We start from the raw sequence: 16,783 nt of genomic DNA on the forward strand, positions 1-16,783 counted from the left end.
TCATAGAGGCTGAATCATTTTACATTCTCATCAACGAGTTTTCCAATTTCTTCATATCCTCACCAACTCTTCTTTTTATAGTAACCAACCTAATGAGTGTAAAGTGATAACTCATTGTGGTTTTGATCTCTCTATGGATATAGCAGGATCTGTGGATCAAAAATTACCAGTTTAATTTGTAAGAATATCATCATTTTGTTGAACATTGTTATCAGAAGATCTGTTGTATTTTAAATTGCTACTTTTAATTATAGGAAACCTGATTTTTGTGCATACATTTTATCAATGGACTATCATCATTTTCAAAAGACTTTTAGTTGATTTTTTTAGGCGGTTGATATTTTTTAAATGATATGAACTGAAATTAATAATAATTTTGCCACACCTTTTTAATAATAATTTTCCTTTCTTTCCTCTTCTTCAGTTAATTTCACCTTCTCTCTCTCTCTCATTTCATAATTGTATTGGGTAATCCATTCAGAATAGCAGGAAATCATCATGAAAGAGGCGATCATTACTTCTTAGGAATACCTCTAATATTGTCTCATGAAAAGGCTGCTCCTTTTGATTCAATATTTATCTTGTTGAGAAAATATTTCTCTCTCCCAATTTTATTTAAAATCAGGAATATATTTTGGGCTTTATTAGATATGTGGAAGGCATCTATTGAACTGATTATATTGTGTCTTATATTGCCTTTGAAGATTTTCTAATACTAAACCATCTTGTCTTCTAGCCTGAAGTTCTCTAGACTATTAGGTAATGAATATCGCTAGGAAGGAAAGTTTTTTTTTTGAAGTACAGTCAATTTACAATGTATTAGTTTCACATACAGCGTAGTGATTCCAAGTTTTTATAGATTATAGTCCATTTACTGTTATTAGGATATTGGCTATATTCCCTGTGCTGTACAAATATAACCTTGTAGCTTATTTTCTACATAGAAGTTTGTACCTTTTAATCCCTTTCCCGTCCCCCCTTCCCACTCTCCACTGGTAATCACTTGTTTGTTTGGTGTTCCACAGCTAGTTCTCCCTTCAATGGATGGCCTAGGGAATAAATGACCTCATCCATTCTTTCATGAAAATACACTATTAGTCTGCTTGGTTGCCATAACAAAATACCACAGACTGGGTATCTTAAACAATAGAAATTTATTCTCTCACAGCTGTGGAGGCTGGGAACCCATGATCGAGGTGCTGGCAAATTCGGTTTCCGGTGAGAGCTCTCTTCCTGGCTTGCAGATGGCTGCCTTCTCGCTGAGTCCTCTGTGTGTGTGCAGAGAGAAAGCTCTCAGGTGTCTCCTCATCCTCTTATAAGAACATCAACTCCATCAGATTAGGACCCCACCCTTATGATCTCAACCCTAATTACCTCCCAAAGGCCTCATCTCCAAATACCATCACACTGGGGTTTGGGGTTTCAATTCAGCATATGAATTTGGGGGAACACTATTCAATCCATAACATTCCATCGTATGGCCCCCCAAATTCATGTCCTCCTTTTATGCAGAATGCGTCCACCCCATCTCAGTAGCTCCAAAAGTCTTAACCCGTTTCAGTACAAATTCCAAATACAGCGTCTCTTCTAAATATCATCTAAATCAGGAATGGGTGCGACTTGAGGTATGATTCATCTTGAGGCAAAATCCCTCTCCATTTATGAACGTGTGAAATCAGACAAGTTATGTGCTTCCAAAAAACAAAGGTGAGACAGGCATAGGATAGACATTCTTGTTCCTAAAGGGAGAAATTGGAAAGAAGAAAGGGGTGACAGATCCCAGTAAATACAAATAAAACCTAGCAAGGCAAAGTCAATTCGATTTTAAGGTTGGAGGATAATCCTCTTAGGTTTGATGTTCTGCCCTCCAGGCCCATTGAGGTAGCAGCATAACCCCAGAGCCTACAGTAGAGTCTACCCCACTCCTTCAGCTCTGGATAGAGGCCCCATCCATACTGCTCTTTGGAGTGGCCCTGCCCCTCTCAACCACTGGGCGGGGGAGCTTGGCTGGTCAAAACCGAGGAGGGGACAGCTCCTGGACCTGTGATGGGGGAGGAAGCCTTGATGATCTCTGAATCACCTTCCCATCCTTCTCTTTTCTTGAAGGATAAAGTATATTGGCAGCCACATAGCTCTATTACCCCGTGCTGTTCCCTTTGGTCCAACCTGGCAATGTTTCTGCTGGTGTAATCTCATCCTTATTCCTGACTTTTCCTGAGGTGGTTCACATGCACAGTCTCTTTATCAGATGATTTTTCCATCCACACTTTTGGTATGTTCTCTCTAAAATATGTTTCCCATTTTTTGCAATATGGATAGACTGAGAATTCTCCAGATCTTTAAGTTCTGGTACCTCCCTGTGTAACGCTTACTTCTTCAATTTATCTCCTCGTCTCACATATTACTATAAGCAGTCAGGAGTACCCAGACTACATCTTCAACATTTTGCTTAGAAATCTTCTCAGCTAATTATCCAGTTCCGTGGCTCACAAGTTCTATCTTCCATAAAACACGAGGTTACAATTTAGCCAAGTTTTTTGCCACTTTACAGCAGGAGTTGCCTTTTCTTAATCATTGTCCTTTTCTGTCTAAAATCTCACCAGAGACAACTTTCATGTAAATATTTCTACCACCATTCTGTTCATGATTATCTTTGTACTCGCTAAGAAGATGTAGGCTTTCTCTCCTGCTCTCCTCTTTTCTCCCTCACCAGAGTTGCTTTCACCATCCATGTTTCTACCAACAGTCTCTTCAGATTAATCTAGGAGTTTTCTAAAATGTGCCTCAAAATTCCTCTAGCCACTACCCATTACGAGTCCCAAAGCCATTTCCACATATTTAGGTATTTGTTATAACAACACCCTGCTTCTTGGTACCAAAATCAAAATTCTCCAGAGAAACAGGATCAATAGTATGGAGAGAGAGAGAGAGAGAGAGAGATGTTTTAGAAGGAATTGATTGGCTCATGTGATTACGGAGGCTGACAAATCCCAAGATGTGCAGAGTGAGTCAGTAAACTGCAGCCCCAGGAGAGCCGATGGTGCAGTTTTTATGTGAAGGGCAGCAGGCTTGAAGGTCAGGAAAAGCTGGTGTCTCAGTTTGGGTACCTCAGGCAGGAAGAATCTTCCCATATCCACTGGAGGGTCAGTGTTTTTGTTTTATTAAGGCCTCCAGGATGAGGCCCACCCACATTAAAGAAAGCTACTGCTTTCTTTACTCAGTCTACTGATTTAAATGTTAATCTCATTTAAAAACACCCCATAGAAACACCCAGAATAATATTTGACCAAATAATCTGAGGCCATCGTGGCCCAGTCAAACGGATACATAAAATTAACTGTTACATGTATGAACAGTGTTTGCTAGAGAAAGATAACAGGAGTCCCTCTCTATAAAATATTTTTGGCAGGATATACTCATCTGTACACATAGATTATTCTAAATAAACCTGGAGTTACTGATTTATGGTAGAATAGCTGGCTGGAGAAACTGGGTAATCATGTAAACTGTGTAACTAACAGTGCAAAAGTGAAATGACTATTTACGAGCAATCTTGTGTCTACTTTACACAAAGCTCTCCATCTGTGTTTTCTGTACTCAATCTGAATATGGCACAGGGTGAAGGATAGGGAAGCTTTGGGAGCTGCCGCTGATGCATGCTGGATCCAGGGAAAAATCTTTTATTTCTATACCTGATATTTACCCATAAAGTTTGGTATGGGTAAGATCTATGTTTTGGGGAGTTTGATATGACAGTTAAACGCTTGAGTCATAAAGGCTAAGACACTTTGGGATCATAAAAGGAAGGAGGTGAAAAACCATGAATAAAAGTTAAATGACTGGATGATTCCCTGAGGCATCTTTAGAAGGAGGTAGAAGCCTTGAGGCAGATTATTGGGGACTAGTTTAACCAATGGGAAATGGGGACTCTGAGTAATTAATTTAATGAAGATCACCAAACTGAGAGGAGAGTTAGTAGAAAATATTCTTTGTTGACTGTTATAAATAAGTAGTGCTTGTTAAAACTAGACAGTGTAAGTGAAAGAAGTGAGACCAATTTTTCCTACTTAGACTTCCAAGGCCACCTGGGCATATATGACATTCATTTTCAAATAACCCATGTGGTATCACTGATTACCCGGAAGACTATACACGTAGCTGAGAATCAATCTGCAGTATATGGCCAGAGAGGCTGATCTCTTCATCTGATTAACTTGTTTTCTAATTACAAATATCATGTAATCTTTGTCTCGAAGATACTGGGAACCCCAAGCACATGCACAAAGCTGACTGAAAAAGAAAATGTTGCTCCTACTTTGAACTCGCTTAAAACAAACACATGGGGGAAAAGGGAGAAGTGCTGGGACAGTAGTAAAAGGAGTATTTTGAGCCTCAGCGATCATCCACACTGTAGCTGGGGAGTTGCTCTTCCGACTCTCAGCTCCTCCAGTGTGGCAAAGAAGTGATAGAGTCACAGTTCATATCAAATAAAAGGAAGCATACCAACAAATTGTGGAGAGAGCAGAACTCGATACATTATGAATCCGGAAAGGTGAATGCAGATGTCAGCTGAGAATCTACAAGAACAGATGAGGAAAATGTAGATATTAGCACTAGTCAGTCAGAAGTGGGTCAAAGCCAAACTTAGCCATGCATTCTATAAAATAATTCTAGAGCCATTTTAACAATTTCCTATTGCTGCATATTTGACATATTTGATTAACGAACTTAAATAAGTTATTTAGAGACTACTGATTTTTAATTTTTAGGAAAAAAATTGTAGTAATGTAAGAGAAATTAAATGCCAGATACCCCAGATTGAATTCTCACATACAGGTACAATCCAATACTCTTTGTGATATACATGTTTGAGCCTCGGAAACCCTGTATCAGAACAGAATTGAAGAAATATTTGCAAGTATTAAATATGTAGTCCATGAAAGAACATTACCTTCAATCAAGGAAATCACCATATGGTGGAAGTTTGAAAACTCAAAAACATCAGTAAAGCTCTAGTAACAGCCTATTTTATATATTAGTTTAGGTTTTCAGATTTTATTATATTCACAGTCTATGTGAATGAAATGTTTAGTTTTGGGGAATATTGTTGGTAATGATACCCCTCCACCTTTTGATTTGGTTAATAAAATCTCTGACATAATTTGAAATGGTTGCTTTCCATTCTAGGTAAAAAGCTTTTGCCAGAGAGATCTCACAGTCATCCAAAACACAGATTTCAACTCATTTTGTACATTTCTCTACCTGTGTTCATCATTACTATTGCTGTTATAATAAGGCAGAGTAAAATAAGGGAGCTATGCTACAGAGGAGAACCTGAAAGTGAGAGGTATATATGTTTTAATTCTTATTAAATTAAGTAAGTCAAGAAAGAAGTAGTCAAGTTTCATCAGGAATAAGCTAAGACTGTAGGTAAAACAATAGGAGGATGGCCCAGGGATACATTTCAAACTAGCTTGGTGTTTTCATGTTTTCAATGGTTTTACTCATTACTAAAACCATTCATTTTACCACCAGTATCACTTGAGGAGGAGATGTGGGTGCCAAGGGTATTGTGGAGGTTTATTCAGCCTCTTAATCCACTGACTCTGTCTAAATAGTCATATTGTCCATGAACTTCATGAGAATAAATAACACTGCATTTAAAAAGTAAATAAATAAATAAAATTTTAAGATATAGATCCTCAGACCAGTGGTAAATAACTTTATCAGAACACCCCACTCAACTAGAGATAATATCTATGAACCTGCCTGCATAATATTTATTTTCCTAATTATTGCTTATTTGTCCAGTCATTTCTCAACTAGAAATTACATGTGTAATTCATACTAATCAGGTTAGGAGACAGGAGGAAGCATCATGAAGTGGGGAGAAAATTATATTTAGCCTCAGAAAACCTGGTTTCAACTCCTAAATCTTGCATATCTTGCTAATTATGATATCTTGAGCAAGGGATTTAATCTTTATGTTCTTAAAATTATTCTCTATAACTCTATAAAATGTGAGATAATAGCTTTCCAATGTATCATAAACTTTTGGGTACACCAAATTAATGAGTGAAATCATCATATTATCTGTAATCAGTTACACAACTATTTAAACATCATTATTGAGCCCCTTATTCATAATTTACTGTATTCTTCCAGAGAGGTATTTACCTCTAGTTTTACCTTCCAAGAAGTGATATGAAGAGAAAATCTGAGTATGTTATGAGAGGATGAAAGAAATCTGTAGAAATATATGGAAAAATTAACTGAAATTTTTGACTGCTACTTTATGGTTTTGGTTTAATTTGGCCTGAAGAGTTAGCGATATCATAGAATCAGGGGGCCTATCTGTAAAAATTGAGTAAATGTAAAATGAGGATGAGAGGATTTTGTTGACAAAGCAAGGTGGCTGATGGCATTTGTTCTAATATTGAGATGGTACCAGTTTTATTTGTTTTATTTTGCTGGAAGGAGACATTTTATGTAGTGAATCACTCTGTTTCTTTGAAGAACATTTTTTGTTCAAATAGTCACTTAATTGTTCAACATTTTTTAATTTCCCCACTTATTTAAAACAAACTTTATCAATGTTATAGATCTGTGTCGGAAGAAAGCAGCAGTAACAGCGAGTTGTCACTCAGTGTAAGGTGAGTGTAGAATGAGTGATTGATTAACCACTTGGCATCACATCTTTTGATCATTGTTGAATGAGCACTTAAAAATTGTTAGCTTGAAACCAAAACATTTGTTAATAATATTCTTTATGGTTCCCATTGTAGGTGATTTTATAATACTAAACAATAAAACTTGATTTCATTATGTCTCAACCTCTCCTCCCTGACCTATACCAAAGGAGTGATTTTTGTGCACCCACACGAGCATTTATGACCACATAAATTTTAGGATTCTTTTTTTTTTGAGGTTTGGTAAGCAGCACTTATATGTTGATGACATTTTACTGCCACGTAAAAAGAGGACTGATATTATAAAAATGTCAGATGTGCTTATAGTTATAATGTTATCTCAGAAAAAAATTATTGCTAATAAGATAGAGCCTTGGAGTTTTCATTCATTTTACTGTCTTAAGATCTCAAATAACAACCAAACTTTACACATCAAGGAATGAAGAAAAGAACAAACTAAGCCCAAAGTAAGTGAAAGGAAGGAAATAGTAGAAGTTAGAGGAGATATGAACAAAATGAAGAAGAAAAAAGCAATTTTAAACATCAACAAAAGTAAGCATGTTTTTTGAAAAAAGAAATAAAGAAATAAATCTTTAGCTAGACTATCTAACACAAAAAGAGAGAAGACTAATATAAATAAAACCAGAAATAAGAGGGGAGACGTTACAAATGATACTACACAAATAATCTTTTTATAGTTTATAGTTCATGAAAGATTACTGTGAATATTTGTATGCTAAGAAACTGAAGAACCAAAAAGAAATGAATATATTCCTGGAAACATACAACCTGCCAAGATTAAATCATGAAGAAATAGAGCAGATTAAAAACTAGTTAAGGAGACTGAACCAGTAACTAAAACCCTCCCAACACAGAAAAGCCCAGGACAGATTGGCTTTACTGGTGAATTCTACCAAACATTTAAAGATGAATTAAAGCCAATATTTCTAAAATTCTTCCAAAAAGTAGAAAAGGAGGTAACACTTACAAACTCATTTTATGAGGCCAGCATTACTCTGATACCAAAACTGATAAGGACACTACAGAAAAAGGAAACTACAAGCTAATATTTGTGATGAATATAGATGCAAAAATTCTCAACAAAATACTAGCAAACCAAGTTCAACAGCACATGAAAAGGATCATACACCATGAGAAAGTGATATCATGGGAGTGCAAGGATGGTTCAACATATGAAAATTAATCAATGTGATACACCCACCACATTAACAGAATGAAGAATGAAAATGACAAGATCGTCTCAATAGATATAGAAAAAACGTTTGGCAAAATTCAAAATGTTTTTATGATATATTCTTTCCACAAATTAAGAATAGAAGGAATTTACAACATGATAAAGGCCATATATGAGAAGCTCACCGCAAACATCATAGTCAAAGTGAAAACGTTGAAGCATTTCCTCTAACATCAGGGACAAGGTAAGAATGCCCACTGGCACCATATGTATTCAACCTAGTACTGGAAGTATTAGCCAGAGCAATTAGGCGACAAAAGACATCTACATCAGAAAGGAAGAAGTGAAGTTGTTTTTGTTTTCAGATGTCACGTTCTTACACATAAAAAACCCTAAAGATTCCACAAAAAAGTATTAGAACTAATAAACAAGATTAGTAAAACTGCCAGCTACAAAATCAATGTACAATAATCAGTTACATTTCTATATACTAAAACTAAACTATCTTAAAATGAAGTTCAGAAAACAATCCCATAGATAATTGGATCAAAAAATAAAATACTTAGGAATAAACTTAACTAAGAATGTGAAAGACTCATGTACTGATAACTACAAGAAAGCAGTGAAAGAAATGGAAAGACATCCTGTGTTCATGGACTGAAACAATTAATATTGTTAAAATATCCATACTACTCAAAGTTATCTACAAATTCAATGAAACCCTTGTCAAAATTCCAATGGCATTTTTCACAGAAATATTTTAAAAAATTCTAAAATTTATGTGGAACCACAGAGGACCCTCAATAGCCAAAACATTTTGAGAAGGAACAAAGCTGGATGCATCATACGTCCTGATTTTAAAATATATTGCAAATCTACTGTAATTAAAACAGTATGGTACTGTTATAAAGACAGATAAAGACCAGTGGAACAGAATAGAGAGCCCAGGATTCAATCCCCACATAGATGGTCAAATTATCTTTGAAAGGGTACCAAGAATATGCAGTGGGACATGGTGGTGGGAAAACTGGATAGCCGCATGCAAAAGAATGAAATTGAACCCTTACATCATACACAAAAATCAACTCAAAGTGGATTAAAAGTGACCCCAAAGTGTAAAACTCCTAGAAGAAAACATAGGGGGGAAACTTCATATCATTGTTCTTTGCAATGAATTTTTGGGTTGATACCAAAAGTACAAGCAACAAAAGCAAAAAATAGACAAGTGGGGCTCCATCAAACTAAAAAGCTTCTGCACAGCAAGGGAAACATTTAATAGAGTGAAAGAGCAACCTATGGAATGGGAGAAAATATTTGTAAACCATGTATCAGAAAAAGGGTTAATAACCAAAACACATAAGGTACTCCTACCATCGAAACAAAAAAGAAAATAAAACCTGATTTTAAAATGGGCTAAAGACTTGAATAGATGCTTCTCCCAAAATACCATACTTAGAGCCAACAGATATAGGAAGAGGTAGCTCAGATCACTAATCATCAGGGAAATTCAAATCAAAACCACATGAGGTATTACCTGTTAGAATGGCTATTATTAAAAAAACCCACAAAAGTCAACAAGTGTTGGCAAGGATGTGGAGAAATTGGAATCATTGTACAATGTTGGTGGGAATGCAAGATATTGTGGCCACTGTGCAAAACTGTTGGAGATTCCTCAAAAAATTAAAAATAGAACTACTGTATGACCCAGCAATCCTACTTCTGGATATTTTTCCAGAAGAATTGAAATCAGGATCTCAAATCAGTATTAGCATTTTCGTGTTCATTGCAGCACTACTTACAATAACCAAGATGTGGATACAAGCTAAATGTCCATCATTGGATGAATGGATAAAGAAAATGTGGTATATACATATAATGGAATGTTGTTCAGCCATAAAAAAGAAGGAAGTCCTGCATCTGTGACAACATAGATGAACCTTGAGGACATTATGCTGAGTGAAACAGGCCAGTCACAGAAGGACAAATAACTGCATGATTCCACTTAAGATATCTCAAATAGTGACGCTCATAGAACTGAGAGTAGAATGGTTGTTGCCTCAGGCTGGGATGACAGGAAAGTGGGATGTTGCTAATCAATGAGAATGAAGTCTCAATTGTGCAAAATCGAGAGATCTGCTGTACAACGTTGTCCCTATTGTTAAAAATGTTGTATGCTTAAATTTTTGTTACGAGAGTAGATCTCATTTAAGTGTTCTTAAGCACAGTAGAAAAAATTTTTAAACCTTGAGGATGTTTTGCTTCACAAAAGACACCCTTATGAAAGGGAAAAGGGAAGCCACAATGTGGGAGAAGATGTCTGTAATACATATTTCCAATAAAGGACTCCTACTCAGAATATATACAGAATCCCTGCAAACCAGTAACAAAACATGGGAAAGCCTAATAGGCAAAATATTTGAAAAGACGCTTCACAAAAGATGTTATCGAAGGAGCTCAAAACATGAAAAATTGCTCAACATCATTAATCATCAGAAATAGACAAATTAAAATAAAAACGAGTGTCCCCTACACACCTATAAGAGTGGCTAAAATTAAAAGAACAGGCAACCTCAAGTGTTGGTTAGAATATCAAGCAGCAAGGACTCTCACACACTGCAGGCAGGAGCATATATTTTATTACTTTAATACTTTTATAACAGTTCAGCAGTTCAGCGTCTTCTAAAGCTATCAGGTTTCAATTAAGTTTATAACTTTAATTTTCATTTTTAAAACTATCATACTTACATTTTATATTTACTTTATATTATAACTAAACTTTTATTTCCTAGAATTTTGCGAAGGAGATTTTCCATAAATTTTGAGTCTAATTACCTAAAATATTTTTTTTTCCTTTTCCATTTAATTTGAATCTGCTTGTCTTTACTTCTTTTTTTATACTTTTAACTTTAAATCTTATTCTTCTCTTTTCAAATATCAATAATCTGTATATAGGTAAGCTTCTGTATATTTAACATAAACTCACTAAATATTTTTTATATAAAAGGGTAGGAAAAATTGAGAAAAAGATTCTGAAATTCATATGAAAGGAAAGTAGGGATAACCAGGTAAACTTTAGAACTAACAATTAATTAAAATATAGATCTTTTTATTTTCAAAAAGCATCTTTCTGATTTTTAATGATTATCAAGTATTTATTAAAATATCTAAAATACCTAGGTAGGTATATGAATTAAAGATAAATTTCTCATAATCACAATACCCAAAGAAAAGTTCCATTAACAATATAGATGTATATATTCTTAAAAAATTTTTCTAAAGAATAAACATAAAATTACTTACTTATACTTTTTTTTTTAACTTAGAGACTGTTATGGGAAACTTTTATATCCTAAAATCTAGGCCTATATCATCATTTTGTGACAAATAGTATTCAACTTAAAAATGAAAAATAACATTTAAAAAATCCATTATTATGAATATGTAAACTACTTCCAGTTTTTCTGTATTATGAACACCCTGTAATAAACATCCTTATATTATATAAATTATAATAGGCTAAATAATTAATAAATTATAAAGGCTATATAAATTATAGCCTCAGGATAAATCCCTAGAAGAGAGATTGATCAAAGCATAAATATAATATTTACATTCTTGCTTTTTGATATCTACTGCCAAATTACCTGGTTGTAATGATCACCACCAATCCATTTGTATCAAGTTGTAACCTTCATAAGTTAGTTATTTTTAGTCATTTGTACATTTGAGTGATGTGCTTTCTGAGTTATATCTTAAATTTTACTTTCGTTCACTATCACATTGAATTTTCTTTATTTTCCACTGTGTCACTTAGTAATGAGCTGTTTCTTAAATGAGTATGGCATAGAAAGAAATATATGTAATATAAAAGTAAGGGATTAGAGGCATTTTTGAGACTTCCTTTAGTATGAGGGATGCTTAGAGTACGTTTACCTTCTCCCATCTCTCTCTCCACTGATTTTTCTGTTATGTAAGTTGGGAGTTTAGACCTAGCCTAATGTTAATAAATTCCTGTTTTTTAAACATTATTTTCTTGGTTCCAAAAACATTTTATCGTTTTCAGTTTTGTGCTGAGGTTTACAACAAACGTTTTGACTTTATTTTATGCTTAACTGTTTTCATTATTCATAATTCTGAAGGATTATTTTAGATTTTAATGACAGTAAGATTATTTTTGGTCCAGAGAGCTTGGGATACCCAAATCTTGCCTTGACTCTCCTCTCTTGATTTATTCAATAAATTGCACATGCTTGTGAGTGTGTGAATCATTCTGCTTCTTATTATAGTAGTACAAGTAATAAACATTCATTTAAAAATATTCAAAAGAATAAAAAAAAATCATTAATCTTAGCACCTAGGATGATCATTTTAAAATATTTCAATATATATAGATGTACAGACGTGTGTGTGCCTATATGTTGGTGTTTTTATCTTTTATAAAATGTGATTGTACTCAGAAATATCACAATTTTTCTTTTTTATTCTAAGCTAAAATCAGTTTATATACTTAGAATGGAAATTTAAAGGCACTTTGCTTTATTAACCTAAATAGTTACCAAAAATAGATAAACACTTAGGATATTTTAGGAAGCCACTCTAGTAGAAGACTAAGAAAAAAAAAAAAAAGAAATATGTGGGCTCAAAAAAATAAATAACACTGGTATTTTGTGTTGTGCTTTGTCTTGTTTTCCCTCACAGTAACAGTCTCTAACAATCTTGGCCTGAAGAGAGGATGGTACCAAATAAATCACCAGAAGCTGGCCTAAACCAAGAAGGAAAAAAACATATTTCTCCCTTACCTCTGTTGTCACTGCTGAGGGTTTAAATTATGAAATAATAAATCATCTGCACCTGAATCACCTGAATTATATCTGGTGTTTTCTCTGTATTTTCAGTTCCAACTTCCAACCTATCTACTCTAACTTGAATCCAGAAAAGGCTCTGAATCAGGTAAAAGCAGCCAAACACCCTCACCCCATAAAGCCCTGAGGGCCTGCCAGGTGTGCCTCATGACCCCAGGATAGAGAGCATCACTTTTCCTTTCTGCTCTTCAGGTTGACCTGAATCTCCTCCCCACCCCCAGCAGTCTTACCTTCCTCCTTCCTTGCAGAGCTCCTAAACTTCAGCTAGCCTGTGACTTGTCCCAGTGGCATTTACTCAGATAGGAGTTGAATCCAGTGTTGCTCTTGTTACTGCTTCTCTTTGAAAGCTGTATACCCGCTTTAGTGTATTCAGATTCCTTTTTTTAAATTTATTTTTAGTGGAGTACGGTTGCTTTACAATGTTGTGTTAGCCTCCACTGCACAACAAAATGAATCAGCCATACACGTACAGATATCCCCTCCCTTTTGGACTTCCCTCCCATTTAGATTACCACAGTGCATTAGGTGGAATTCCCTGTGCTATACAGTATGTTCCCATCAGTTGTCTATTTTATACATAGTATCAGTGTATGTGTGTCAGTCCCAGTCTCCCAATTCCTCCCACCCCACCCCTTTCCCCCCTCTATTCCTTATTATAGATTCATTATTGATTATTTGTGTCAACAGTTTTCAGATGGCTTAGATTCCCGCTAAGCAAGACCTACCTATGTCATGCATTTTTCTTTAGTATTTTTATAGTATGTACGAAAGAATATTTTAATTTTCATTGAATTTTCCTCTTTGATCCATGGATTAATTAGAAAAGTATTATATCAAATATTTGGGGATTTTTATATTTTAATAATATATTTGTCTTAACTTTCGTTAGAGAACATAATCTGAAATATTTCAGTCATGAGAAATTGTTAAGAGTTATACCTAAGCATGTGGTATATATCATTAAATCTTTTTTTTTTTAAAGACTTTTAAAAATTTATTTTATTTATTTATTTATGGCTGTGTTGGGTCTTTGTTTCTGTGCGAGGGCTTTCTCTAGTTGTGGCACGCGGGGGCCACTCTTTATCGCGGTGCGCGGGCCTCTCACTATCGCGGCCTCTCTTGTTGCGGAGCACAGGCTCCAGACGCGCAGGCTCAGTAGTTGTGGCTCACGGGCCTAGTTGCTCCATGGCATGTGGGATCTTCCCAGACCAGGGCTCGAGCCCGTGTCCCCTGCATCGGCAGGCAGATTCTCAACCACTGCGCCACCAGGGAAGCCCTAAATCTTTTATACATATTTAAAATGTGTATTTTGCAGAGGTTGGGTATACTGTTCTCTATATGAGGTAGGTCATGTGTTTTCATCATATTTTTCAAATCCCTCACTATATTTGTTGATTTTTCTAATTTTTTCTGACAATATTTGCTTTATGTGTATTGGAGGTATATTAAGATTTATAAAATGTTATAATTTTTGTGACTTTTAATTTTATGTGTCACCTTAGCTGGGCTAAGGGATGCCCAGATAGCTGATTAAAACATTATTTCTGACCGTTTCTGTGAGGGAGTCTCTGGAAGAGATTAGCATCTGAGTCAGAAGACTGAGTAAAGACCACTCTCAAGGATGCTGGTGGGCAGCATCTAATCCACTGAGCTCCCGAATAGAATAAAAGGACAGAGGAAGAGTCAATTTGCTCTGTGCTTGATTTGAGACTTCTATTTTCTCCTGCTTTCAGACATTGGCACTCCTGCTTTTCAGACTGGGACTTATACTGTCACCAACCCAATTCCCATTCTAGACTTTCAGACTTGGGCGGAATTCATCATCAGCTTTCCTGGTTCTCCAGTTTGTAGATGGCAGATCATGGGATTTCTTGGCCTCCATAACCACATGAGCCAATTCCTATAATAAATCTCATGTCTCTCTCTCTCTCTCTCTCTCTCTCTATATATATATATATATAAAATCTCCTATTTGTTCTGTTTCTCTGGAGAACCCTGACTAACTGACTAATACAGTTTTGGGGACTTAAAGGATGAGTTTTCTGAATTGGTTTTGGGATTCCTGGAACTGGCTTTGTAATCTGATTAAGTTTAAAGATGCTATTGACTCGGGGACTTCCCTGGTGGTCCAGTGGTTAAGACTTTGCCTTCCAATGCAGGGGTGTGCATTTATTCGATCCCTGGTCAGGGAGCTAAGATCCCACATGCCTCGTGGCCAAAAAACCAAAACATAAAACAGAAGCAATATTGTAAGAAATTCAATAAAGACTAAAAAAAAAAAAAAAGGGTCCATATCAAAAAAAAAAAAAAAAAAAAAGATGCTATTATCTCTATTTCCAGTAGTAAAAAGAGCACTGATAGTCCATGGAACGAACTGTTTACAGAGATATGCAAAATATCTGCTTTGGATACTTCTAATCAACCACTTATAGGAAGAAAGGAGCCACGTGACTCTATATGATATTTTTGAACATTTTTGGAAAACTAAGGAATATAATAACATTGGTTGATTTCTCCTAATGTCACTGGACAACATAGGGAAAGAAAAAGATAAGTTCAGAGATCTGAATTCCCAGGTCAAGTGTTGCCTAAATGACCTAAAGGCTTCCAGGTGTGCCCTGAAGAAAGGACTTATCTCCTATAGCCCCAGGGCTGAAATTGCTGAAAATTACATGGAGAACATCATCCTGGCTGATTTATAATGCAAGTTGACCTCCTAGCCTCGCAGGGTGTCTGTTGTCAAAGTGAGGGCATTCATTGGGAAAGAATGAGACCGTATAAGGTGGGATGGGGATGTGTTGGAATATGCTGTTGAAGCTAGGGACATTGACCCCCTAAATCCTGATGAGTCCTCATCGTGCAAGAGGCCTCCCAGCCTCATTGATATTGGCCTCCCCATCCTCAGCAAAAGTCTTCTCCCCAACCCCAGTGGAATTGACCTTCTCACCCACCGTGCTGTCTCCACCCACGGTGGTTTCAGCCTTTCCACCTCAACTTGAGGGAATTAACCCTGAGGAAATGGTCTTGGACTCAAGACACTGCTGATTCTCCTCAGGACTGACCCCCACCATCCTTCTTTGCTTCTAGACCTATAACTAGACTCAGTCTAAGCAGATTTCTGAAGGTGAGGTAAACTACACTCCAAAAGAACTAATTGAGTTCTCTGATTGATATAAGCAGACATCGAGAGAAGCTCTGTGGGAAGGGATATTAAGGGTGTGGGATAACAGTGGAAGGAACATAAACTTGCATCAAGCCAAATGTATTGACATGGGCTCACTAAGAAGAGATTCTGCATTTAATGCTGCAGCTTAGGAGTTAAAAGTGCTCTAACAGTTCGGTTGGTTGGCCAAAACATAGACCAAAAATAGCCATGATGAGCAAATTGTAAATGTCCAACCTCCTCTGATTTAATTTAGAGAAAGAGGTTCAGAGGTTAGTGTCACCATCAAGGACTTGAAAGATGTACAGGTGGTGGTTCCCACCACATACTCATTCAACTCTCCTATTTAGCCTGCAAAGAAGACAGATGGATTTTGGAGAATAACCATAGATTACATTAAGCTTAACCAGGTGCTGACTCCAATTGCATCTGCCATACCCGTTGTGGTTTCATTGCTTGAGCAAATTAACACATCCTCTGGTCCCTGGTATGCAGCAGTTTGTTTCAGCAGGCAAAGTCAGCAATACACCTTCACTGTCCTACCTACCCGGGGTCTATCAACTCTCTAGCCCTATGTCATAATATAGATCTTGATCACCTTTCCCTTTCACAAGATATCATACTGGTCCATTACATTGATAACATGATGCTGATTGGACCTAGTGAGTGAGAAGTAGTAGCTATTCTAGACTTATCGGTAAGACATTTGCTGTCAGAAGGTGGGAGATAAATCCGACTAAAATTTTGGGGCCATCTATCTCGATTTCCAGTGAAATTTCTAGGAGATCAGTGGTGTGGGGCTTGTTGAGATACTCTTTCTAAGGTGAAAGATAAATTTTTGATTCTGGACAGTCCTATAGCCAAGAAAGAGGTA

The 16,783-nt window shown here is 36.0% G+C and overlaps 1 protein-coding gene across 3 annotated transcripts in view; it reads left to right on the plus strand.

Moving 5' to 3' along the window:
- LOC309651427 (disintegrin and metalloproteinase domain-containing protein 5-like) overlaps positions 1-15,083 on the plus strand; it is a 157,593-nt gene extending 142,510 nt beyond the window's left edge. For 2 of the 3 annotated variants that reach the window (XM_082444165.1, XM_082444167.1), the window contains 3 exons: positions 5,188-5,347; positions 6,603-6,653; positions 12,583-15,083. In XM_082444165.1, coding sequence (XP_082300291.1) covers positions 5,188-5,347; positions 6,603-6,653; positions 12,583-12,595 — 224 coding nt within the window. In that variant the 3' untranslated portion in view covers positions 12,596-15,083. The remainder of the gene's footprint in view (positions 1-5,187; positions 5,348-6,602; positions 6,654-12,582) is intronic. The other variant, XM_082444166.1, reaches the window with a different exon arrangement.
- The last annotated feature ends 1,700 nt before the right edge of the window (positions 15,084-16,783 follow it).

Source organism: Balaenoptera physalus (genome assembly GCF_965194825.1).
Source record: "Balaenoptera physalus genome assembly, chromosome: 21".
Classification (NCBI taxonomy): domain Eukaryota; kingdom Metazoa; phylum Chordata; class Mammalia; order Artiodactyla; family Balaenopteridae; genus Balaenoptera; species Balaenoptera physalus.